The 27449-nt window shown below is 35.3% G+C and overlaps 1 protein-coding gene across 3 annotated transcripts in view; it reads left to right on the top strand.

Annotated features, from left to right (window-relative positions):
- SPOCK3 (SPARC (osteonectin), cwcv and kazal like domains proteoglycan 3) overlaps positions 1–27449 on the top strand; it is a 165661-nt gene that overhangs the window by 135316 nt on the left and 2896 nt on the right. For all 3 annotated transcript variants that reach the window (XM_077177279.1, XM_054632779.2, XM_077177278.1), the window contains 4 exons: positions 8762–8881; positions 19185–19406; positions 25918–25980; positions 27140–27277. In XM_077177279.1, the coding sequence (XP_077033394.1) occupies positions 8762–8881; positions 19185–19406; positions 25918–25980; positions 27140–27277 (543 nt within the window). The remainder of the gene's footprint in view (positions 1–8761; positions 8882–19184; positions 19407–25917; positions 25981–27139; positions 27278–27449) is intronic.

The raw sequence follows: 27449 nt of genomic DNA, 5'->3' as shown, positions 1-27449 counted from the left end.
TATAAGAGAGCAGGATGCTCAAGGCTTTATCCAACTTGGCCTTGAACCCGTCAGGGCTGGAGCATCCACTACCTCCCTGAGTGACCAGTTCCAGTATCTCATCACCCTCATGGAAAATAATTTCTTCCTAATGTCTAACCTAAATTTCCCCTCTTTCAGTTTATGTCCATTACTCCTTCTCCCATTACTATAGCTCCTGATGAAAAGTTCCTCTCCAGCTTCCCTGTAGCCTCTCTTGAGATACTGGAAGGTTCCTATGAAGTCTCCATACAACCATCTCTTCTCCAGGGGCTGAACAGCCCTAACTCTTTCAGCCATCAGGAATTCAGTATAAAATGAGACTAAACTAGTGGTTTTTCTCTGTAAGTTGATTGCTTATTAAGACATTATAGCAGTGCTGGTTCTTTAAGTAGAAATGTGTTGATGATGTCCTTTCAAATAATCGGTTAATACATGCAGAGAGCAGCAAGTAAATAAGATCCCAAATCTGTTCAGGTATTCAAGCAATAGCCTTCAAATTACAACTGTAAACCAGGAGGAAGTTTTGAGGTTTTATGCAGTAGCAATAAAGGTTTTTCATGTTCATTGAATGCAAAACTGGTACTGAAATCAGTGACAAAACTCCCACTAAATGGAACTAGGGTTTCTGTTTGTTTAATGAAATAAGAGCCGTGGAGAAACTCTTAAACTTGGACTCATTACACTACAACTTAATTTTTTTGGTGGTGGTGGTTGCTGTTGAGTCCAGTAATCTCTGCACACATTTGCTGTGCCTCAGCTTCGCCTTGCTAAATGTGAATTTGCTGTTGTCTGAAAATCATTGAGGAGCAATATCAACATCTTGAAAGTGAGGGAATGAGCCACGCAGACAGGAAAGCAACAAATTTTTGAGCTCAGTGATGTGGTAACAAAACATGGGGTTTGACCACAGTGAATTCACAGGTGGCTGTCAGGGCTTGTATCTTTTAAAACTACCTAAATAGCCTAGTGATGCAGCTGGTGTTATGGAATAGGATAATCTGGCAGGACTCTGTAGTGCCATGTTGATTTAATGGTGATCGTTGTCAAAGAAATGAGGAGCTTTTGTGTGACCATTGAGATTCAGGTGTCACTGTGATAGGTTTCTCTGTAGTTATTGATGTGTTTAAAGAAATACAAAATAATTCTAAGAGCACGGCCCAAAAAGGGCAGAAGAAAAACATGCATAAAATTGAATTTCAGTAACAAAAGGAATAACAGCTAGAAAATTATGTTAAAAGTCTTTTGACAGAGAGCAGAAGAATCTATGTGAGAAATAGACATAATTTTGCACTATAAATGTTTCTTACTAGGATGTCTTCAAAACCACTATCAGAAGGAATTTAATTATTTCTTAAAATAATTGTAGTACTGATTTTGTTTTTTCACTTTTAAGTCTCAGGTACTGATGCATTATTTTCAGACTCTTGCTGATGTCACTGACAGTTTAAAGACTTCTACAGATTTTGTAAAGAGTGCAAAACAGTGATGCCATTATTAGGACAGTAGTTTGGAAGTCTCAGATGCAGTGGTGAAGAGGCTCACAGTTGATGATACTTGGCAGTTCTTTTCAGCTGTAGGCAATGGTGCTGATAATCAGCACAACCAGTTAGTATAAATGCCTTTCATGGCTTATGATTAGCAAGGGAAATTATAACTGAATAGATTACTACCTGGCATCTCTAATTGCCCATACTCTTTTTGCCTTGAAAGGTTCTTAATCACCATGTGGAAAAACAATGTACATTCTAATTATAGAGATTTTGTCTAAAATGCATCATGTTTTTTGTGTAGATTTTTTCAAAATATAATGACACATTTCTTTAAACAAAAAGGTTATCTTTTCCTTTTAATAGGTTGCAATCTTTATTAAATATAATTTTTCATTGTGAAAAATGTCAACAGAATTGTTTAAACAATCATTACTGTGTTGATCAGTGTAAGCATTCCTTTCCTCTTCAAAGAACCAAGTAGTTGGTCTAGACAGCAGCAAATTGAGGGTGAAATTCTGGCTGTACTGAAGTCAGCAATAATTTTACTACGGTTTTCAATAGGGTAAGGATTTTAAGAGGGCTTTGTTTGGTTCTGCATACACATGGTGCTGATCTGTGCCTTCTGTGAGCTGCTCCTTCTGAAAACTTCCATACTGGCGCAGTCGACACGCGGACAGCACTGTGTACAGGTAGCCAGCAGAGAGACTATGGCTGGGAAAGAACTTTCTGGAATGATACCATGATACCAAGATTGATACCTCATGGTGTCTGGTTTGCATCTGATGTTGATTTATGTCACATTCAGTGTGTTAAAGGTTCTCCGTAGCACATATGAGGATCACTGTTGGTACTGCAAGAATTTTGGATTTTAAATACATACAGTAATAACCACATTAGAAATTAGCAAGGCTAAATAAATTCCTATCTGTATGAATAAAAATTCCTCACAAAAATTCCCTGATCTACACCAGACATTCATGAACAATCCATTTAGTACTGAATGCATAGACTAGCAAAACATAATTGCACTTTGCTAACATATTTCATATATGCATTTGTAAACATTTTGGGTATTTGTGCCCTAACCATGTTTTTTTAAACTCATTAGTTTCTGAATTTTTCCTTACACTTTTGTTTAGTGAATTTATGTGGAGACACAGCTGCAGATTACTTAACCACCATTCTAATTTTACTGAAGTGGTGGTAGTGTAGTAGAGTTTGCATCTCACTGGCTGTTGATTCTGGGCCAGGGGAATTGAGTCCTGCTGTTACATTACTATATAATGAATTAACTGTCATAGGTTTCTTCAATAGTAGAGAAAAATTTTCCTACCTCTATTGGCCTTACTTTAGGGAAGATACAAATAATTAACTAAATTGGAGTAATTCTTCCCTCTTGGTCCTCTCTGAAAGGTCTACAGGCAACTGTGCTCTTTTAAAGAACAATATTATGAGATTGACAGCAATGTTAGTGATTAAACATTCAAGAAAAACACACAAGCAAATGGTTAGAGTAAATACAAAGTGGTTTAAAGCATTAGATAACAATCTAAATATGAAAAAAGTAAATTGCTGCAACACAGCCTCAGATCTGTTAGACTTCAGAGGGATCCAATATGATGTAAGATTCTTTTATGCCTGACACTTGCAGAGCAGATTGTAGGTAATTTCTATTAAAGGTTGATTCTTCAGCCCACTGTTTAATTCTCCTGCCCTGCCATGAGAGAGAAAAGGTGCAAACCAGTAGATAGTCAAAATGAGGAGCAATAATTGTCTATCACAAAAGAACCGTCCATCAGTCCCTTCTAGGTTCTTTGCATGGTTACCTCATCTAATGCACTTTTAAAGTCTTTTGTCAGGACAGAATATTTATGATTTCAGAAAATACCTAATTGGAAATGGTAAAATAATAATATACATAATTTTATATTTTCTTTATAAAGAGCATTATTCAGTGATCTTTTTACCTTTGTCTACTATGTTGCAAGGGATTGTGTGTCAAATGCAAAAGTCTTTGCAGGTCTCTGTCAGTCATGATCTTGAAGGTAAGAAAATGTCCAGACTATGTCCCAGAGCTGTGTAGTGCTTTCAGGAATCCTTAAAGCTGAATTTTGAAAACTACCATACCTTTAGGTTATGGTTTCCTTAAAAGCTTTCACCACTAACACAATTTTTGGTCTGTCCCTATTTGATACTTCCCATATCTTTTATTACATGAAATACTGGATTCAATTGAATATACAGAAATATTTGAAAATTATCTTGGAGTATAGCATACTAGAGTGGAACATCTCTTTGCTATCTTCTTTTGTTGTCTGTGTTCATAAATATGCAATTTACAGATTAATAACATCATTTTCATCCTCAGAAATGACTAGTTTGGAATGGCAGAGCACGATGAGAAATGATAGCCAACACTAAAGGTTAGCAGCAGTTAGTAAAGGAAGCCGTATACATTGACTGTCCAGAAAATAAATTAGCAAATTCCACAAGAGGTCTGTAATACTTCTGAGAGACTAAAGAATCAGTATTATCTTACTTAATTGCAATGTCTTTGTAAGTCCACATATTTTAAGTTGAAGACAGCAACTTGACACGTAAATTGTGTGTGTTGTGGTTACTAGTATTTTTCCTGCACTCAGAAATTATTATTATGTTTAAATGTGAAGTCTTTAAAAACTGTGAGGACACAAAAAGATCAGATTTATTTTATGAAAATGTAATTTATTGAAATCATTTTGCATTTTATGAAGCATTAATCATGTGCAGAATGTCTGTATGGAACATTAATTTGGGGCAGTAAGAATAAGCAGCTGCAGTTCCCTGATACGGTATCTGCAGAATTTGTATTAATTATCTCATAAAACAGACTAACCAAAGTAGAAAATTCATTTTGTTTAGTTAAATAGTAAGGAAATCAGAACGCTTTTATTAGTTAATTTCAAGGTATTATCTTCCTGAAATCATTGGCCCTAGAGGTAACAGATGGCTGATAAATATCAGCTTATAGAAATACAAATATATGCATGAACTTTTTCAGTTTAGAGCCTTTTTTAAAACTAAACCAGTTCTAACTGTACTTCCAGGAGGGTAAAAAGATGACTGAAATGACTGTCCCATCCTTTAGTTACAGGTTTGGAGGGATTTTTGTCCTTCTGCCAAATTTATTGGGTTTTGCTAGCACATTTCTTTTTGCCATATGTTACTCTTCCCATTTGTGACAGATGATGCAGAGCTAGAAGTGCTGCTCTATATTGCAGGAATTGTAAGTCACTTGCATGCAATTCTTAGACATTTAGAGTTAGTCACAAGGGTACTAGCCCTTACTCTGGAGGTTGCAATTTTCAGTCCAAGTAATCAATTCCTCAGGGCTAAATTCCTAAAAAAACCTCTGCAGAATGGCAGGGTACTTGTAGAGTGCTGTCACTGAGTAGTTACATGGGCTATAATGTTCCAGCTTACTATAGAAGGTAATGTCTCTAAAGGCAGCACTGAGTTCTGATAGCAGTTTCAAGGTTACTGGATTTTCAGAATGTTTAAATGCTCGTGCTGGAACAGACGAGATGCTCAGCATTTCCTGTGCAGCCATATGATAGTACATGACTGGTAGGTAATGCTGTCAAAGGGCTTTGGGCTGCATGAGCATCAGCTGTGGACAACTCCTAATAATCCTGCTCACAGCTGATTCAGAATTGCTGCTCTAACCAGGTTTCTGGGTGTCTAGCAATCCTGGACAGATGGCTGCAATCCTCAAGTTACAGCACAGGAAATACTCTTACACTTTTCAGGGAGAACAGCATAGAGCTACAGAACAGTTGATAGTAGTTCCTTTCAAAGAGAGGTTGTCTCTCAAACACTGAGGAACCCTCACATGAGCTGTCTGATGGTCACAGGACATGAATGACTGGACACTGCCCTGAGCAGCTTGATGTAACTAGACCTACTTTTAGTAGAGAGTAAGACTGAACTACTTCTGGAGGTCCCTTTTAACATATTTTATTAACATATTTATTCTGTGACTCAAACAATATCATATTGGTTTTTTTGATTTCTATGCTTTTGTAAGTCATATGCAGTGATTCTAATATGTTTAAAAAGTTTGAATAGCAAGAAGTCTTGCTTCAGCACGCACTGACTGATCAGTTGCCCATCTCACATGGAGTAATTACTAGTTGACTCTAGAACATGGTGGATGTGTACCCCGTTCTTCAAGTTTTCTAGATACTCTCTTTATGTTTACTTCCTGGTTATTTTATTGTATACATGAATTTGAGTATAGTTCTGCCTGATTGAATGAGATTTTGTGTGCTGAGGAAGATCATCTGCATACTGTGCAGTGTGTTTCTTGCCTTTTTTTTTCTCCTAAATAATTTTTTTGATCTTTCACTTAGCAAAAGCTACTCTTGGATATAACAGTATTGCAGTGTGCTCATTATGTCCATGTCCATTCAATACTTACTAAGCTATGGGTAATTTTTTTCTGTGTCTGTTTTTACATAAAAAGGAAGCACTGTTAAAATAACTTACTTACTCTTATGTCAGGAAACTAAGGCTGGTTTAAATATGTTAGGGAATTCAGGACATTATGCTAGTGCTAAAACACCTTCTGCATGTCTTTACAGCTTTCAGTAGCACTATTTTTACTTCATTAATTAACTTGAGTTGAAAGGCACTTAAAGAACTCAGGCTGATACAGCATTTTCAAATATTTTACTTCCAATCTGTAAAGTATTTTCAAATGCCAACATAAATCATAACATTTACTGTATGTGAAAACAGATTGAACAGTTGGTTCCACCTAACATTTAAATAATATTTATCATAAAGTTATATTTGGATTAAGTACCTATAAATTTTCTGATACCTTCATTTTTGCATAGCTGTAGGTGTTCATTTTAGAAGACAGTCTCATTGCTTGAAATGACAGCAGACTCCCATAACCTTTGAGCTAGTGACTTCGTATTACCTTGTACTAATTCTCTTAATGGCTACTAAAATTGATTGTAATAGCAGGATTGCCTTGCATTGGCATTATACAAAAACAGAATTACTTCTTGGCAGGTTCCTGAGTGGATTAATGTGATTTAATATGCATTTTTTGATTACTGTCTAACCTTCTACAACCTTTACTGTCTGTCTTTCACCATTAAAGATTCATCTCCCAGTCTATCAGGTTAAATAATAGTCTGAATAGATCTGAATTACCTCATCTTGACCTATTTTAAATCAGTACAGACAAATTTGCACAATCATTTCACTACTCTGTATCTTTACAAGCTCATCACTGGCATGAAAAGTTCCTAAACATTTTTTAGTATGTATCAACTAATTAATATAATTTTTCATCATACAGAATTACCTCGAGCAAGCATGTTTCAATGGCAAGTAGCATTCTGGTGAATGGATTTTTAGGTTGATCATCTCTCTTACAGCAAAGGAAGTTGAACATGAATATGTTATCTCCTTCCTGATTTGCTTGGCCTTGGCCAGCAGTGGCTCTGTCCTGGAGCCAGTTGACATCAGCTCTGCTGGACATGGAGGAAGCTTCTGGCAGCTTCTCTCAGAAGCCACCCCTGCAGCGTCCTGCTACCAAAACCTGGCCATAAAAACCAATATACAGTTGTAATGGAAGGAGAAATTAAAGAGGAGCAGAGTGTCCCAAGTTAACAGCTGATTCTTTGTGCTGACCTGTCAGCTGATTGCAAGAGTTGGTACAGGAAGGTGTCACCATAGCAAACATAGGAATCCCTCATGTTTTAATTAGAATATGTAGTCTTGGATCAGGAAACCATTTTCATCTGGTTGTTGTAATACATTTTTTAGTACACATGCCTATTTATCATTATTTTTTCCCCAGTTCCCTTCTAAATTATCAGAAAAGAAATAGTTCTGTTACACAATAGAGAAACACAAATACAATATTTATAAAAACATCAGTCCATAACATATGCAAATATATGGATGGATGAATTGTACTTTAGTCTTTCATTCTTTCATGGATAGAATCAAAGTATCAAGTGGGACTTCAGTAAAGAATAAATAATCCCGTGCTTAAATGCATACAAGTGTACAGGCATTGATAGTTGTTGACAAAATGATATGTTTCTATCTTATTCCAAAATACAAGTAGGTTTTTCATAGTGTTGTGCAATTTAATGAAGTGCTAAAAAAGCTAAGTCACTAAATGTGTTGGATTGCTACACAATAAAAGAAAAGTAAGCAAACTGGAGATTTATTATGAAGAGTGTCACTGTGAAGCTCAGACAACTTAGGTATGAGCTCTTCAGATCATGGCTTATTTGGTTACTGGTAGACCTGGAAAGGGATCCCAATTTGGAAATGATAGCTATTGAGAATGGCAGTGGAAGGTATTTTGTTATCTGAGCAGAGATACATTTTTTGTCTTTTCTGCTCTTCTCATCTTCCAGACAGTGTTATTTCTTTTGTCCTTCCTTTGTCTTCTCACTGAATAAGCCTCTTGACTGCACATCTCTTTCTGATACCTACTTCTGTTGGCTTCTGTACAAACTGCCAGTACTTTACAGCACTTCAGCCAGTCTGCTGCTAATCTGCTGCTCTTGGTGCTACAGATGCTCTCTTTGGTCTGGTGTGCTTTTTCTGCCTTTGCTATTTCTGGTCAAAGAATCCATCCTTTCCATCACCAAGTGGCTGTAGAGTTGCCTGTTTGCTGTTATGTGCTCACAGGTTTGGGTTGTGAAACTCCTTTCCAAGTATAAACTTCCATCATGTTGTTGAAATACTTTTGCTGGCAATCCTAATTCCTCTTTTCCTTAGCATAGGAAAGCAGGCTAAGTGTTCATGATTATCTGCCTAAATTACACCTCTGACCTCTTCTGGTAGGGCTTGGATTAGTATTGCCTTAATGAACATAGAAATGAAAAGACAAAAAATGTCTTGAGTGTCTCAGCCTCATCTGCAGTAAGGTGTAAAAATACCTGTGCTGCAGGTTTATAGTAGTTTGCAAAGGAATTTTTCTATTCCTAGGCACCTGTAATTTTATAATTCCTTTATACAGCAGGTATTTATTTCTCAGGACCTTTGTTGAGTTCTGAAGGCATACCTAAGCAGTGCAGCTGAATTAAATAAATTTTAAAAGCTGTGGAACATATATGTTTGTATTATTATGTTGGGGTTTTGTGGGGGTCGGGGGATTTTTTTTAGCATAATTTGAAAAGTTCTACTTAGCACCCTGGAAAAAACCTTAAACAACTCTACATTTTGTTTTTCAGTGTGCAGTGACCTGGAATTCAGGGAAGTTGCAAACAGATTGAGAGACTGGTTTAAGGCACTTCATGAAAGTGGAATTCAGAATAAGAAGACTAGGATTGTTCAGAGGCCTGAAAGAAGCAGTAAGTGATTTCTGTTTGTCTTATTTGATGTTTTCTTTGATCCTTTTCTGTTCTTTTGTTTTTCCATTGGTAAGACCTGCCATATTCTCGTGTGCTTTAGATAGACATGCACATATAGTGTACAAAACTATAACTTTGGGCTCTTCTGGAGCTGGTTTCCTATTTATGGCTTAGTACTAATACAAGATGTTCACTTCAGACTTCCAATATCATTTGGCAGGAGAGCTATCATTCACAATGCTTTCATTTGTGAATGCCATCAAATTAAAAGAAATAAAATAAAGGGGCTTAAATTATGTGTGACCCATCTTTGCTAGTTGATGTCAGTGTATATACTGGTACTGAAAAACAGATGGAAAAGAAGTTTGTAAGTAAAAAGGAATTTTTAAGGTTATACTTGAAATTGGAAAAGACTCAGGAGTACTAATGAAATGGAAACAGTAGGGGCATAATTTGTTTTTAACCCCTTCAAATATTTAAATATAATTTTTTGTTGTGGAAAGTAGTTACAATTTAAAATGTAATCATCAAAGGGCTAATTTAGAAGAGCAGTTGAAGTGTGCATTAATAGTTCCAAAAGTAAAGTCCTACTGGGAGGGGAGGGAAATAGGCTTTCATAAACCAGAAAGCTCTAGCTTTTATTAGTAAGAAGGGCAAGCTATGAATTCTTCCAGAGTATGTTTCACAGAACTTAGCCACCACTGGCTTCTTACCTTACTTATTTTATGTTTAAAATTTTTTAAAAATTTGAGAATTTTTTTTAGCTTTTGATTGTTTCAATTTGTAGCATTACTTTTTCTTTCATTTTTCAAGAAATCCATTAATTTCACATAATTGGCAATGTCATTTCATTGTGTGATTTTTTTCATGCTAAGAAAATGTGAATAATTCTGTAAAACAGAATGAACTAAAGATGATTCTGTCTTATCTAGGAATACTTTTCTTAACATTGAGAAAAATTGTTTCTGAGGTACAGTGGTAACACAGTAGTGCCACTTTTTATTGGTATTGAAAAAACTGACATTTAAACCTATATATTTCCAATTTACATTCTGGTTGGTGCCCATAACCGTCATGTGATCTGCTTCTCATGCAGCAGTGAAAACAATAGAAATACAAATTTTGCAGCCCTTAAGTAAGAATTTACATTTTTTTTTTAGCTATAGAGTATCTAATCATGTAGGTTAGTGCATTGCTCAGTTAAAGGTAAACTACTGAAATATCATGTAGGGTCCTGTATCTTGCTGAATGCTTACTTTGAAATTTGGGCAATGATAAAGGAGCAACTGCAGAGCTGTTAAGTATTATGTCCTGCATAAATAACAAGTCAGTATTTCAAGAAATTTGGTTCCATACAATGCAAGAAAGTCAAGTTCATAATTAGTGCTTTGAATACAGTGAGATGTAGTGCAAACACAAAATTCCTCAAAGAGTGAGATTTTTCCTTTAGCTTTTTTTCCTTAAGCACACAGGTGGTTTTGATATGACCTGCAATCTCTACTTGAAACAGGCATTTGTACCATGATGTGTTTGTGGATATAATACAGTCATGTTTGTTATGTCACCAGTTTGTTTGCGAATTTTTACTTTACAATAGCAAGCAAAGACTATATTTAGACTTAAGATCCAAGATTTTAATATGTGAGGCTAAAAATGCAAGAATCTTACGGATTTTTGGACACTCAATTTTGGAAGCCTTCAAAGTCATAACGTTCTTTCTTTTAGCATTGTACAGAATTTGCACATATTGTAGGAGGTACATGAAATTTTAGGCACAATTTAGACTGCATGCTATTCTACCATTTTTAGAGAGATAGAATCAAGAGTTGATTTGGATGGCTAAGAATAGTTTTTGCAAGACTCTTTTTCATCAACGTGTAAAAGATTACAGTCTCTGTGGAAAATTCTGTTTCCTGCATATTACTGACTTTCAGTTACATGTCAACATCATTCTGTCATAAATGTTTGACTTAGGTTTTTATCATGGTACCAGAATTTGGAATGTTGTACTAAGTATTAATTTATTACTGGTTCTAAATTTGTTCGAAGTTTGATGATAGGCTTTGAGATGTTTATTTTCTTTTTACTAAAATAAAACAAATCAAGTTTTACAAAATGGTTACATGTGAGGCATTCAGTTTGTCCTAAATGTTCTGAATATTTTCTTCTTTTTCTTTTCAAAAAAGAGGTATTTAACAAATGCCTCCATTGTTTCACATTTGAACAGTAACTGTTCAGTGGGTCATGTTTCAGTACTGTGGTCAGTTACTCAAATTGGATATAGCTAATTGTGAAAAAATACTGGGTTTAGATATTAAACATCCTATTTGTGCAGTACTGATTTTATAAATAGCCAATATTTATATGTAATAATTTGTAATAATTTGACAGACTACTCTGGGAAGGCAGTCCAGACAGGAAGCAATTGAATGAGTGTATGTTCAGTAGTAGTTTTTTTTTTCATTTGTAGATTTGGGAATGTACAATTTTTTTTAAAACTGGTTTTACTAGTGCTGTATTTTTTTCCTGTTGTGTCAATTTCTGTACTTCAAAATTTCTTATTTAAGACAGCAAAATATACTGCATTTTATGGGAAATGAACATGTCTGTTGTTTAGAAGAAAATATTGTGTCACTATTTTATGTGTTTACATAAAATAATGTTTACAGTTTTTACACTTAAAGTGTTTACACTTTTTTATGTGTTTACAGGCATATGTCCCTGTAAACACATAAAAACCCATCAAATATGACAACCATTTAACATGGTAATGTCCTTTCTAATACCATTTAAAAGCTCTTAAAATTGTTCTTGCAGAGCAAAGTTCTCAAGTAATGTCCCTCAATGTCTGTTTCCAAAGTCATAAGAGGTCCAAGACATCAGGCCTGTTGGTATCTAAGTATATCAGGGCATCCAGCCATATTGATATCTTAGTGTACCAGGGCTGTCCAGTCCCTGTTTTGGAGATGCCTGAAAGCTACAGCTACAAATAAAACTTGCAAAGAACTTCTTATCATGCATAATGTCTTTACACTTAGCACATGAGACTTGATGGTCTGAGCAGACCCTTTCAGAGTCCCATGTAACAGATCCCTGGAGTTGTTCAACTCCCTTGGGGAGTTAAAAATCTGTTTTGTCACCCTTCTCCCCTAGGCTTTCCTGTATTCTTATCATGAAGTTCCTTCCTCACTGAAAAACCATTCTGCATTCAAAGAAGCTGTTTGTGGCATCATCTCTGGTTGTCTGTTTGTATATAGTTTTTTTCATATTCCAATCACTCTGGTGGCATTTAGTATGGGATGTATTAAAAGACTTGAGCACAGTCCTTTTGACCAAGGCAGATGTGGTGAAAGTTTGGAGTTGCTCTAGTTATTAAATTATCCACTTTGTTCCCTACAATCATTAATATACCTAAACAAACCAAACAGTAGTGTTCTGCTAGAGCCATCAATATGCTGCTAAAAAGTTAAAAATGTCAGGTGCCTACATTGCTGTGTTTTTAGAAGAGTAAGGTAATTTTGTCTTAAACTTTTTTCCAAAGCAGAATGTAATTGAGAGTAGGATGTTTCAAAAAATAATAGGGTATTATTTCCAAAATCTCTTTTGGGTTCAGATGTGGTCAGATGTAATATATCTAAAAGTATCAATAATATAGATGCTACATATACACTTAAATCTTTTCCTCAGGCCATTTATGGTCTAAATAGATGACACAAAGGGGAAAAGCATATTTGACCCCCATACTACAATAATACCCCCATTATTTTTCACTTGTGGGTCAGAATATGCAGAGTTAAAAAATCAAGTGGCATTTTATATAACTGTTTAAAATCCATTGGAATATTCATTCTATTTCTATATTAATTTTGTGTTCTAGAACACAAAATTAATGCATCATATGTACAGCACAAACAATACCATAGTCCCACAGATATTTCTGCTAACAGGCAGTCTATTTCTGAAGAATACTTGTGCACCTTCTTGTGTTAGAATATGAAAAACCTGAGGCCAAAGGTAATAAAAAGAGAATCTTCTTATGGTTTGGAAATATCCTTATTTGAAGTCTAATACATTAATAATTTTGAAAATAACTTAAAAAATCAAGAATTCTGAAAGAAAATTAATTTTAAGTGGCTTTTCTGGAACTAGTATAGGAAGATACTATTACACTAAAATTAACAAATTTCCATACAAAATTATGGGCGGAAAAGACTAATTTTGTAAAGAAAAGTAAATAAAATAAGCAACTTCCAATTTTTGCTTGAAGATTTTCATTTCATTCTGACTATTGTAAATTCCTTACTTATGAAGAGACAAACTGATACTATGCAGTGCTAAATTATATTTCCCTGATCTTCACTGCCAAAGCATATTTGAAAACCATGAGGTGCAGATAGAACTCATGAGAACAATTGGGTTTTCCTTACTCCTAGAGTAAGGAAAGAATTCCTAGGATTGTGATGTTAAACAGTATTTTGGTGTCTTCAGAACACTGATGGCTTGAGAATTTGTCTGATTCCTGAGATTATTTCAGAAAATGTTCCATAAAGCTGAACTGCAGAGTTGAACAGGCTGCCAACCTTGAACCATAGTTCTAGTTTGCTAGAAAGGAAAAGTTCTTCCAGTGAATTTCTGCATGTGTCAGGGTAGCTCATGCAAAGGCATCCTCAATGGAAGAGTCTGGAACAAGAAATCCAGCCTAGAATTAATTCTGAACAGGAATTTTAATGAATACATCTCTACTTAAATTTAATTCTCTAAATGTACCACATTGGGTGTTGCTGACTGAAATTGGTTTTGACTCAATCTTTTGTACTCAACTATCCTTATACACAGTGAAACATGTGGGTCTTTATTATTTTATCTTGTTTTCAGTTATCTGCTTTCCTCTAACAGTCACTGCTGTTAATAAAATGGTAAGTCTGGTGTCCCAAGTAACAAATTTCATCTGACCCATCAATCTATTAGGAAACATAGTTTCTAGGAATAGGATTTGTGTTGCTTTCCCACCCCCCTCCATCCATATAAAATTCTTTAAAACACTGGAAGAGACTTCAGAATGCAAACTTTCACAGGAGCATTGCAGTTGTACTTTATTTCTTTCCTCTTGTACCTTTTGTTGTGACATGAGAGTCAGTGCTCCTAGGTTTATCAAAATACCTTTGGTCCCTTCCCCATGTTCCCCAGGGCCAGGAGTTGGCCTTTGGTCATTCTTATGGGTCCCTTCCAGCTCAGGATATTCTGGGATTCTGTGTCCTGCCCTAACCTGGGCTCTGCTCGTGTCTGTGTAACCACAGTCATCAGGAATGTTTTACAGCCTGAGACAGGGGACACAATTATGCCTGATTCTGTCTCCTGGCTCTTGTGGAGCCAGATGAAGCTCACCAAGATCACCACTTTTGTGATCAAGTACAAAAGCATTCACTGCTGCTTTGTCCTCTTTATTTTAGTCTTTCCTGCTGTGCTCTGTCCTGATTGCATTAGGAAGGGAAACCTTTTCCCAGCTTGTGCACAGTAGGTCTCAGCTGTGAGATGCTGTTCACTGAAGGTTTTCTACTAACATTACAAAAGAAAACTTTCTTGCTATGCAGCTTGCACACTGAACAGGTAAAATGGATGGTCTAGATACCAGCCAGGAGTCTGGCAAAGAGAGCATGTGTGTTTATTCACATGTGTGATTTGCCTGAGACTTTTATTGCTTCAGACAGCACACTGGTATTGAAAAAAAATTGTGCATTTCTTGGCACATTAGATAAAAAATTTCTATATAATGCAATATGTGAGCCCTGTGAGTGTATATGCTGTTCTGATTTCCACATGGTTTCAGAAGCTGTCTTCCTCAATGTACACATTTCTTATGTGCTTTATAAGCAGGCAAATGGTAGTTTTGCCTTGGAAAGCAGGTGAGAGTTGAAATTCTCCCCAGAGAAATAAGCAGCAAGAGGAGCATTTCTGTTAGTTCCTTTTGAGCAAATGTTTTGAATGCCCAGTATGTAAGCCATGGAGGATGGTTATATTTCTTAATAAGATTTCCCTTGGGATTGTTTTGACCAGGAAAAGAGTATGAGCTGGTACTTTATATTTTTTAGATAGTGTTCAGAAATAGCTGCATAAAAGTTCACTTCATTATGGTATATGGAAATAGATTTTGAGTAATTGGTTAAAATAAAAATCATCTTTCATAATTTAGTCATCTGAGCAGCAGTTTTTGCACTCCTTGGCATAATGTCCTGCTACTTAATCATCAAGAATAAATTACTATCATTCAATTATACTAATTATTCCTTAGGTTCTGCTTATTGCTTTGTGTTCCAACTGTGAAAAATGTGTCAAACCAGCATTCTAGGTGGTGTTCCAAGTGATAATATATGTAGTATGTGGTTTGGGCAGTAATTTCCTAGGTCTTGGTCACTGGGTGATTTTTTGTTTCTTAGTTCTGTATCAGCTGATGCCTTCATGTGTCAAACCATGTGAGCAGATATTGAACTCTAGATATGAACATCAAGGCTTTTCTGACTCTTTTACCCAAGTATATCACCTTCAAGATGTATTATTTCATCAATATTATAATAGAGGAAGCAAGTCATTGTTGAGAGAAAGTACTTCTGATAATTTTAAGTTTGGACAGTTCAGTAAAAGTTCTTTTAAAATGAGCCAAGAATTTTAGCACAATAATCTCTAAAAGAGTTGGTAATGTGTATATAGACCTGAAGTGATGATCTTTTTGTGGTGTAGTACCTCTGGATGAGGAGGAGTGCTCTATTTTATATCAAACAAAGCTGCTTCTATCTCTATCAACACCTGACTGGTTTACCTCTGAAATACTTGAGCCATTTTTATTTATTTTATTTGTTTGAGCAAAACTAATATTTTACTTAGATTTCAGACATTTCTCTATTGCAGTGACTGATGGTCATGAAAGACTTTGGCTTGATGAAACAAGACCAGTGAAAACTAAGAAAAAATGTGATTTTTCTCTATTTACCACCCCAAAATTGTATATACTAGACAAGAGGAAGAACAAAAAACTAGTAATAAAAACAAATATTCCTGGACTGTAAATGAGAATACAAACTACTTCAGAGTTGAACTCTAAAAAAGAAACATAAATACTTTCAAGATAAAACATAATCAGTTTTAGAAGTTATTAAATCATACAGTTATTTAGTAGAAAGTTAGACCCCATGATCCATAGTTTTTTCCTCCAGTATCTGATGCTATTTAGCAGATAGGTTATGAGAGTTTTAATAAATGTAAGCTTTTCTTACATAAAATATTATTGTTTGAAGTAGGTTTATTAGTTCTGGTGTACCAAAATAATATATTCCTATCTTCTCAGAAGAGTATGTCATGAATATCAGACTTGATACTCTATACTTAAATAATCAGCTGTGGTTATGTTGAACTTTCACAGGATTTATTGAAAATATTAGAACATAATAACACTTTTATGGTGTTATCCTGTTGGTATCAGTGATCTGTAATAAAATGATCTGCCTTTTAATTATATTGCTGACTCCAATGCAAATTTTTTAATTGCAAGTTTGTCCTTAATTATGAAACATGTAAAAGAGAAGATGCTGGTGGGACACCACTTTTTAAAAAATCTAAAAGCTATATAGAAAGAAGTGAGAAAAAAATTGAGGAATGGAAGCAAAGGATGAGCTCTAGTCACAGGCTAATGATAGTTAAGCAAATCAAGAAAAAGATAGGGAAAAAATTTTGTGCAGTTGTACAATATTGTTCCAACCTTAATTTAGTGGAGTGTACACCTTTGAAATGTTCATTTCTCTTTCACTGTTCTTCAAATAAATTTATTTCTTCTTAGAGGAGAATTTGAAACTGACTGAGGAGCTGGACTCAATGATCATTGTGGGTCTCCTCCAACTTAGCTTATTCTGTCAAATAAGCAGATGTTGGGAAGGTTTCTGCTTTTTCTTAGTATAGTTTATTAAAAACATAAAACTGTCTTCGAGTATCCTAAAATACAAATATTTTACAATGTGATCTTTGCCAACATGAACCACAGATGCTAATTTAAAAATATTTTGTCCCAAGCTGAAGGTGATGCCTCTTTCACTAAACTTAAGCTGGAATCTGCACGCACAGATGTATTGTCTTCAATTACTTTGACCCATAAAGTCTATCCTTAAATACACCTTTAAAGTGTCTTTTATCTTCAAGTCCCTTCTAGTTGGCATCTTACTAATTAAAATCATAGTTGCTCTATTTCTGCCCTGTCTATTAGATTTGGATGAGCTGGCCAGAGTGCTAAATTCAGAAAAAATTTGTGAGTGCAAGAATAATTTCTTCTGTCATGCAGGTGCACAAAAGGCAGGATAGGCAGAAGTATGTTTCATGTTGACCTCTTTTGGTAACCAAGGTCATGAGGAGCTAAAAGCAGAATTAAGAGAGAAAGTGTTAAGAGGCCTTCAGGAACAGAACCTTAGAGGTAAATAATGTTACACTGAACACTAATCCTTAGAAAAAAATGTTTTAAGATGGAGGAATCTTCCAGATTTTTTCTAATCAGAGACACCTTTTGAATAATTCTGATACCTTTTACAGATGAGGTTGCATAAGACATTTACTCTATATCCTTATTCATTCAGTTGGGTCCTGTATCTCACTGCTCTTTGTAATCCACAGAAAAAATAGTAAGTTTTGTGCTGGTGTTTTATCAGGGGCTGAAGACGAAGGAAAAGAGATCTTTGGCTGAATGCTGGGGTATGTTTTTAAATTGTGTTAAATACATGAAAACTTCATAAATAGGAAATGGCTCGCTTAAATTTTTTTGCTTTGTTTTTGTCTTCTTTCTATCAAACAAAAATCATAATTAATGCAACAGATCATCAGGGAACTAGCAAAAGCGAGATCACCCTGATGAAAAATCATAGTTAATTTAAAATTTCTGAGGAAAGGGTTTTTATGTGTTTGTCTGACTTGCACAGGGAGTTTTGATGGTATCAGTTTTCTTTTCCTTTCTGAAATGGTCATTCTACCACAGAATAGGCATTTCCACATATAGGTATCTATCTTAAAGGACATCTAATGACTTCTAAATGCAATTACTGGATTAAACCTGTTTTGCAGTATAGAAGCACTTTTCTGATTTCTTTACCGTTGTCAGAACAAAAAAGGCAGACAGGCTTGATTTTCAACAGCAGTAGAAACGGGGAATTCCTGTGGGCTCTCATGTCAACTTTTCTATAGCCATCTCTACCAATCAAATTTTTTAGTGCTCAGTTTTAACTTAAAGAAGAATTAACTTTTGAGAAGAATTATGTTTAGTAGCACTAAATCTTGCTCTGTATTAGGGTGTGTACTCAACTGCCTGGCCACACGGGCCTGTGGCATGATCCACAGAGCATGAAGCAGAAAAAGTGTGTGTTTGTATCATCTGCAGGTCACAGCTTCGACACAGGCAAGAGGCTTGGTGCTTTCTGCATTTCCCTTTCATGTCCATAGGCAAGTCTGCATGTACTTTAAAGTTTATGCAGGAAACATGAATAGGAGGTGTGAGGTCTGGCTACAGGAATAATTAACTCAGCCTATTCCATTTGGCCATTTTTTCAAGCAGTGTTTTAGGAAGATGCAAGTTGTATAGGTAAGTATGATACTAGCAGCTTGCTGCTGTTAGCAATCATCTTTTACATGGCTTCCTTCAAGACAGAAAGTACACCATGTAAAGATAAAATAGTTTCAAAGCATTGCTGAGACTGACTATCATGTTACTTTTTCATAGATTTAAATGTATGTTATCAGAACAAAAAAATAAAAAAAAATCCAAGCAGGGATTCCAAGAAGTTAACTGGAATTTATTCTCTTCTTAGTTCTGTAAACTGTGCAAACCACTTAATTTTCATTCTCCTGATTTGTAATATCACTTAAATTCCTCATTAGTTTTTTTTCCAGGAAATGATTATCCGTCATTTATTACTGTACATAATGTGTGTGCTATATATATAACATTTGACATGAAAACTCATATTTCTAAATGTTTTGAGGCTGACTCTAGGATTGATTTTTTTAGCAGATTAATTTAGTGACTTTAAAATTGAATCTGACATATAATTTCTATGTGCATTTCAATAGCATATACTATTTGTGTCAGCTATGTACCACCAGAGCTATTTCCATGATGCAGCATTCTTTTGTGGTGGCTGCAGCAGCTTTCCTCCTATATAATTTAAAATTATTTCCTTCTATATAATTAATTATTTCCTCCTATATAATATAAAATAAGCAGCTGCTCCAGCTTTCCTCCTATATAATTTTTTATTATTTTTGTTTTGTCTCTTAGGATTTGATACCAGCATTTTGCCAATTTGCAAAGACTCCCTGGGCTGGATGTTTAATAGGCTGGATACGAACTATGACCTGTTGTTGGACCAGTCAGAACTTGGAAGCATTTACCTTGACAAGAACGAGCCATGCACCAGGGCATTCTTCAATTCTTGTGACACATACAAAGACAGTTTGATATCTAACAATGAGTGGTGCTACTGCTTCCAAAGACAGCAAGGTAAGAGATGAGATCAACCTGCATATGTGTATGTCTGACCTTTTTGTTGGGCTTTATCTTTTTTTTAACATACTAAGAAGTTTACAGTGAACTACAAGTCTTAAATGCTGTGCAATGAATTTGTGTTAAGGTTTGTGACATATGGTGAATACCTAAAATGAAATAAAAAACCCCCAAACAAACAAAGTAGCCAAACGACTCAAGCTAAATAGAAAGGCTTGCTAGAAATTCAAGGATTCTAAATAAAGTGCAACACTGCCACTAATGCTTTTACAGCTATATTGTTCCTCGTGCCAAAATTTAGTATGTATGTGGAGAGAAAGAGGTGAAAATAAAGAACAGTTTACTGAAATTATTTCTTTCCCAGTCTACTTTGCCTACATTATAAAATAAACTTTTTTTATTACTAATGTAGGGTATCTTAATGTTCAGTGAGCCTAGTAAAATAGTTGAATGAACATTATGGATAAAGTTATTTCCAGGCATTTAGACCTAAAACCAGTTGGTTTTTATTGCCTAATTGAATCTCTTGTTAATGTCCTGATGTGGTTTTGGTTAGACAAATAAATACAACCTATAGGCATTATTTTCCTGAGGAATATATAACAATTTTAGTCATAGGTGAAGCATCATGTAAATTATATAGTCAAGCTAGTTGTAATGTATCAAGGAATTCACTCATTGAATATTGTCTGCAAATGGTCAGAATAACCCCTGCATTTTCCTTACTAACATGAGGGAGTTTTTCTAAAGGATAAACACCAACTAGGCTTCAAATTTCTACTGCTAATAGAGGAGATAAAACTGATTTGGTGGAAAGTTTGCTTAGCTAATTCAGCGTTTTTTAAAGTTTTAGTATCAGTTTTTAATTCTCACTTGTACCCTTAAAACTCTCATGATAAATTCGCATTAGCATTCAACATTTATGGTTTCATTCTAATTTCTGTGGAAATAAAGGTTTTTATCATGCTACATCTGCCCGTTGTAAATCTAAGTAAAAATAAAGCTGTACTTCTGAAGATAAGCACTAAATAGCAGATATATTTCCTTTGGTAACTTTCTTATTAAAAGGTTAACATTTAAACTTTCAAAACACCTTGTTTGTTTAATAGTATAACATTAACTTTTGTGTGATTTTTTTGTAAGCATGTATGTACTGCTAGCAACACTAGCAAATTAACAATAACCCATCCTAGAAGTAATGTAGCTCTTAAAGAACATAACATTTTGTTCATTTGTCTATAAAATAAAAATAAAAAATAAAAAAAAAACCCACCACAGTAATTTCAGCTTAATATATAAGTACCCTTAGTCTTTGGAGGGCAGTATAATTCTTTCCTATTGCCACAGGAAGTACAGAAAATTACATATGGCCTACTGTGGTCCAAGTTTTTTCCACCAATTTCATATAATGGCATAACCAAATTAACAAAACCATTCCACAGATCAGTTTCAAGTAGTTTTGCATTTTCTTATGTAATAAACACATTTTGTGCATAATTTTTGCTCAGTGTGCTCTTAGAACCTGAGGATGGTAATGTAAAGACTGATCTAAACACTAGGGAATTTTATTAATGGTACCCCAACAGATCCATCTTTCAGTGACACTGATTCTTCACATTGCAGAACTCAACATTATCAAGCTTTTCTTCCCCTTTTTACCAATTTCCTTGCTGTCTTGATAGTGGTGCTGAAATAAGGTGCTGATTTCAAACAGATTAGATAGTCTTTGATAGCACAGTGTGTTTGAGTATATAGTAAAAAGACGTCTCCTAAACATTGTATATGAAGTGAAATCTGAGTTTCAGCATCCCTTGCACATTAAACATGCACTTCATCATTCAAAATTAACAGTTATCAAAATCTGTATTCTCCATTTTTTGATGTAAGGAGAAAAAAAATCTTATCATCTTCTTTTGTCATGTCTTATTATTAGCTGTTGCACAACTGTCTGAGCCCTACTTTCTGTGTGTATTAGTGACCCATTGAATTCTCTAATTGGCATTGTTATGCTGAGCTGTGGAATATGTTCATGTCTGATTATGTTTTACTTGATGGAATGATCTAAATAAGGCCTTTAACTAAGCCTTTGCTATTAATAGCAAGGAGATGGAAAAGCTGAGAAATTCAGCAGCTTCTTTCTGATGTTTATTAAAATAAGCTGATATTAACAGAATGCTTCAAGCCATGTAGAGCAGTTCTCTGTATTCATTGAGCTTAGTGCTTTCTGGGTAGATCAGTGGTTTTACAGTACTCTTCTTGATTAATGTTGTTCTAAAGGGAATACAAAATTTAGTCAACCATATGTATCATACTGGGATAGCAATTTCACTGTGCTTTTTAAAAGTACATAGTGTTAGCTTGAGTCATTACCTGAGAAGCCCTGTGGTCTTTGATCTTAGTTTTACCATGCAAGACTGTCAGCATTTGACAAATACTTGAAACTCTTCATTCTTTCTGTCTGCTTGATTACACTGCACTAGATCTATTATTGAACATTGCTAACAACTCCTAGTCAATATAGGCAACTTTTTTATGAATCCTGAAGTCAGATCTTTCTTGTGGAGAAGATGATCTTCCTCTAGTAGTTGTCTCACTTTGACTAATGGTTAAACACTTAGGTATAGTCCAGTGATGTGCTTTGAATTTTTTCTTGCCCTTACTCTGCCTTAAATGTAGTTTAGTATTTCTGAGGTATATCCAAGGCATTGAAATGCATTTCTGCAATACATCAAAATCTGCACTGTGCCAGTGCTCTTTCTAAGTCTTTTTGTATGCTTTGGTCACTGTGGCCCTCTATTTTCAACAATCCATGCAAGTGTTTCAGCACCCATCTTCAGAACTTACTTCCTTAGTTGTTCAATGCTAACGTGACACTTCAGTGCTTACTTAAATGCTGAAATGCTGAGGCCTTTGCAATGGTGGCCTTTTTATAGGCTGAATTTTTTTCTGCCAATAATTGACTGACTACTGCAGCCTTGTTTTGTGGCATCACTGATTCAGAGTAGGAGAGTAGCCAATTTTGCTGAGAGTTTTAATGCTTAGCAGCAAAGTATTTCTTTACTACAGGCCTCTGCATGGATCTATTAGTCCAGCACTTCTCTAGGTGTGTTTTCTTAGAGGCCCTTCTGTCTGCCATACCTGGAAGACATCTTCGTCACTTTAAAAACAGTCCCTGTTATAGAAGACTGATAATTATCATGATTTATATTTGCCAGTCTTAAGATTGCAAGGACTTCAAATATATTTATAGATAGTTACAAGTGAAGATGTAACATGCTTTTATCAAGATAAATGATGGTCCTAAATGAGATCCCCTGGCAGACTTCTTGAACTGTTGTATTGATGTTTCAGATCCCTGAAGTACAAACCTCAGATGTTCAACAATTACAATGCTTGATGCCAAGTACAGGCAAGATGCCACTGCAGCCTTATCTGCAGTAGACCATAATCCAGAACTTAGGGGCTCTGCCAAATATTATCTACTTGATTGGTGAAAGATCACTGTTTTGTTCTTGAATAAGAAGGAGAATCTCTGAAAGTTGGAGGCTCACTGTGTGAGTAATAGCTCCTTGAGACCTATCTGTTAAAAATAGTGGTCAAACCTACTGGTTTGACTCCAGTTGATCTGGTAATGTGCTATTTTGGTAAATCAAAGCTTAATTGTGCTAGCCTTGAAGCACTTCTTGACGTGACTGGATATTGGTGTCTGAAGGGCTGGCGTTAGTAGTGTTGGATACTCTGGTGTGCAGCAGTGCTCTGAGCACTGACAAACTGTGAATGGCTGGTGCTGTGTGGTTCATGATTCACTCCTAGCTGTGCACTGGTGTTATCAGAAGGACAATTCCGCCCACAGCTGTGAAAGCAGATTAAGGATGAAGATTGTTAGATACCTTACTTGTATACAGATTTTCAGAAAGACTAATGTCAGATTCATTGCTATTTCAAGAGAAACTACAACCCTGATTTTTGTAAAGGATTTTTTTTCCTCCCCGAAAATAACTGTTTGGCTCAAGGAGTTGTCCGGCGATTGCTTTTTTATAAAAATAATTTCTGAAATCTTAAAAAAAAGCTTTACAAACTTAGGAGCTAACCTGCAAATAAAGAGGGAGGCATTATGATTTGAAGGAAGATAGGAAAAAGAATGTGCTTTGAGCCAAAAGAGATTGGTTGAACTTCCAGCCTGCCATTCTCTTTGACAGTTTTAAGCACCAGAGTGATTTAGTATTGTTAAGAGTTTTTGCTGCTTTTGCGCTAAGAAGCAAAGCTTAAGTTTGAATCTTGAAGACTTCTGAGAAGAGTGTTTTGGGTAAGTAACTCCCTCTTGTTGCCTTGTTACCTCTTGGTTAATGGTATTCCTTTTTGTAATTGTGCCACCAAAGATTTATAGCTATAAAAGAAGATTTTTTTTCTTTAGGCATCATCCATAATTTTTACATTTCCACATGTTAGTGCTCAAATATGCATATGTATGTTTCTAATTTAGGATTATTTTTTATGGATAAAAATGCATGTATTGTTCCTATTTGACTAGTTCTTCTTCGTCAGCATATTTCCCATCTCTTTTGTAGGAAAGGAGAGAATGGAATAGAATAGTTCTGTGACATTACCCAACCATTAACCTAACCCTGCCAAATCCACCCTGTTCCTAGATTCTTATAACCTGTAATATTTGTATGATAAATTACTGTAATTTATTAGATTAATGGTAGTAGAAAATACCTTTATTTTAAGAGATAATCGGTCCTCAGAATGTTATAGCATTAAGACTTTAAATCATCAAATATTGGGAAAGACAGGAACCTTAGTTTTGAAAGGTAATGAATCTGTGAGCATGATCATCCTCAAAGTACTTCCTACAATGCAAAGAGTAAAACGTCATGTAGCCTCATAAAGTAGTCAAAAACTGAATTATTAAAATCCAATACCCACCCAGTGATGTCAAATCTCAGTGATTTTTCAAGAGCACACAGAGAAATTGGTTCATTGTCTGGAAAGACAAATCCTAAAATTTTTCTGGCATTAAGACTTCTGTTGACAGTGTTTGAAAGTGGAGCCTACCCTTAAGGCCTTCACTCTAAAAAGAATCATTACAGATTTAGTGTGAAAAGCCAGGCCCACCAGAGTTGAGGCCACTGGAGACATTTGTGAGCTTCTTTAAATATATTGCATATGTAAGTGTTATTTAAAATGTAAAAACAAGAGAAATTAACATCCTGCTGCCAGTAAGGGATTATTATTGTATACTAGTTTTTATTTACACTGTTAGATAATAGCAACGGTATGTTGGAATAACTAGGTTGTGCCAGCCAAGAGGCTCTGTGTTCACCAGAACTGTATTTTTGATCTCCACTTCATCTAGGCCTTTCTCAGCAGAGTGCCCTACGTACTGACTGAGTGCTGGTCTTCCATGTGCTCTGCATCAATGCGCTGGGCTAGTCTTACTCATTTTAAGCCAGCTTAGAACACCTTTTTCTATTTGCATGGAGAAAAAGGGATCCTTGAGTTAAGCACATGGCAAAGATGTATTATAAATGATCAGAGTCTGCTAAAATAGAAAATGCATTTAATATTCATGCAATGTAACATTTTGTCTGGGAATGGTGCAGGCTAAAGACACCTGTGAGTAAACTCAGTAATTTTATTGCTGGTTCAGAATGAGAAATGCCTGGTGCTAATAATGGTCTAATGTGGTATGCAGTGCCAGTGTTCAGAGATTAATTAGTGCTTTGCTGTCTTTGATTCTTTCACTTACTGAACAGTGATGTAAACACATTCACAACTTATTTTCTTCCCATTCATGGTGCATAATGCGACTTTCTTTTATGGACAGTAAAAAATTAAATTATTCAGAAGTAGAGTTCAGTATTTCCAATATTCAGCTGTAGCTGAATAATGAAAAACTGAATTTTAATACATATTCTGCTTCTTCGAGCCATCTAAAGTTTGGCCTCCATTTTTAAGCTAGTTTGCTGCAAATGGGGTTTTGTACCTATGGGATCCAGTCTTACATTGTTGCCAGAGAATCATTGAATCTTGCAGACTTCAGTGAAGAAAAAGATTTTTTTTTCTTAGTGTAGTATGTGAAATACAAAATTGGAACATGAATTCTAAAAAGGACAAAAGGGAGGAAATTAAAAGAGCTGTCCTGTTTTTAGCTAATACATGAGGCAAGCTTCACAGTTGCAGAGATTTTTATAGAGCAGTAAAGTAGGGTGTGATAGAGTTGCTATTTTGGTCTAGCATTCCTCAATCCTCCAGACTAGTGACTAGATGCTCACTTGGAGATGAGTTAACTATGAGTGGTGTTCTGCACATATCCATGGTGGTGCGCAGATTCATAATTCTGAAACTGTAGCAAGCTGTGGTAATTCTTTTCTTTCAGATGTGTGTGTTTCATAAGATCAGTAGTTAGAGTGACCTTACAACATAGCAAACTGTGAAAATGTAGTCATGTGCTTTCTGTCCTTGATACTCTGTAACCTGTTTAATATTTTTTATGTCCTTTTAGACCCACCTTGCCAGACAGAACTCAGTAACATTCAGAAGCAGCAAGGAGGAAAGAAGCTCCTAGGTGAGCCATAGATCATTCTTTTGAAGGTTTTATTACTTACATAAATAACCCTAGTTAAACAGCAACACAAAATCAATATTAATCCAATGAAGATAGACCACAGTAAATCTCAGCAGCAAAATTTATGAAATTTTTGAAAGCTATTAAACTTGGTTTTATTACGTTACCTACCAAAAGCTCTTACTTCTGTTTTATTACCCTTATAGAAGGTACATTTTTACAGTACAGAGGGGACAGCACAAGGTACTCCTAAATGTAGTATTTCTGCTGATCCTTTAACTGTAATATTCTCTAAGTCATTGAAATCCTTGTTGTGAATCAGTTTATACTGCATCAATATTTCTGAAGTGTAACGTCTTCATTTACAACTAGCCACTGTGTGAAAGCTCTGTAGACCAAAAGGCTTGGCCTGAAGCAGTCAAAACTGTATTTCTCATAAGGATGGTTTCTAACAAGAACTATACACTTCAAATGCTTTCATATGAATTTTTTGTTGATTGTGGTCTCCACTTGGTCCAAGTGATAAACAGTGGATTATTCAGCTGTAGGCATGTCACTGCCTCACAAAATAAGCCCCTCTTGTACATATAAATGCAAATTTAGTATTAATTTTTTTACAGGTTTTTTTTTTGTGGTGTGTTCTGCTGCATTTGTCTTCTGTGGTGGAATAATTAAATATTAGCATGTGGTGGTTTGTAAAATACATATTAAATACAAATAACTCCTTGTAGTAGATAGTTTGTTAGTCACGAATCTGGCCCTTACTATCCAGACTTGTTTGTACTCCACAGATATAGAACTTCCCAGTCAGGAACAGGTCCTACATTTGAGCCTTTTCACCAGTGAAAATCTGGACTGAGATATTCAGGGAGTAAGAAATACGTATCACAGGATCAACAAAAAAATTAAAGGAAGATTTCTCGCTTTATGTCGTGAAATCAGTCCAAGACTGCTACGTGATATTTACCCTCCCACATTTGATCCATTCAGTCACTTTGAGTCAGCTGAATTTAGTACTAAAGCAGTCACTGCAGAGTCTGAAATGGTGAAACAGGAAAAGCCAGTTGCTTTCTGCTGTAATTGTGACATCGGCCAAGACATGGACTTTAATATACTTATTCAACATATATATCTATATCTATCTATATCTATCTTTCAGGGCAGTACATCCCCTTCTGTGATGAGGATGGGTACTACAAGCCGAGTCAGTGCCATGGAAGCCTAGGGCAGTGCTGGTGTGTGGACAGATACGGCAATGAGGTGTCAGGATCCAGAACAAATGGCGCAGCGGAATGTGGTAAGTGAAGAACCTTCTGTGGTGTTTGGTTTAGAAGTGTTATTCCCTTTGATTGTCAGCCAGGTTAAATTTCTTCAGTGAGAAGTGTGAGACCCAACTATATGGAATTTTATACAAAACCCAAAAAAATATAATTTGTTATTGTTATTGCATTATTTTTTGGAACTCCTGT

The sequence above is a fragment of the Agelaius phoeniceus genome, chromosome 4, assembly GCF_051311805.1.
Source record: "Agelaius phoeniceus isolate bAgePho1 chromosome 4, bAgePho1.hap1, whole genome shotgun sequence".
NCBI classification, from domain to species: Eukaryota; Metazoa; Chordata; class Aves; order Passeriformes; family Icteridae; genus Agelaius; species Agelaius phoeniceus.
Note: the sequence above shows the minus strand (reverse complement) of the source record. Positions and strands in the feature narration are given on the sequence as shown.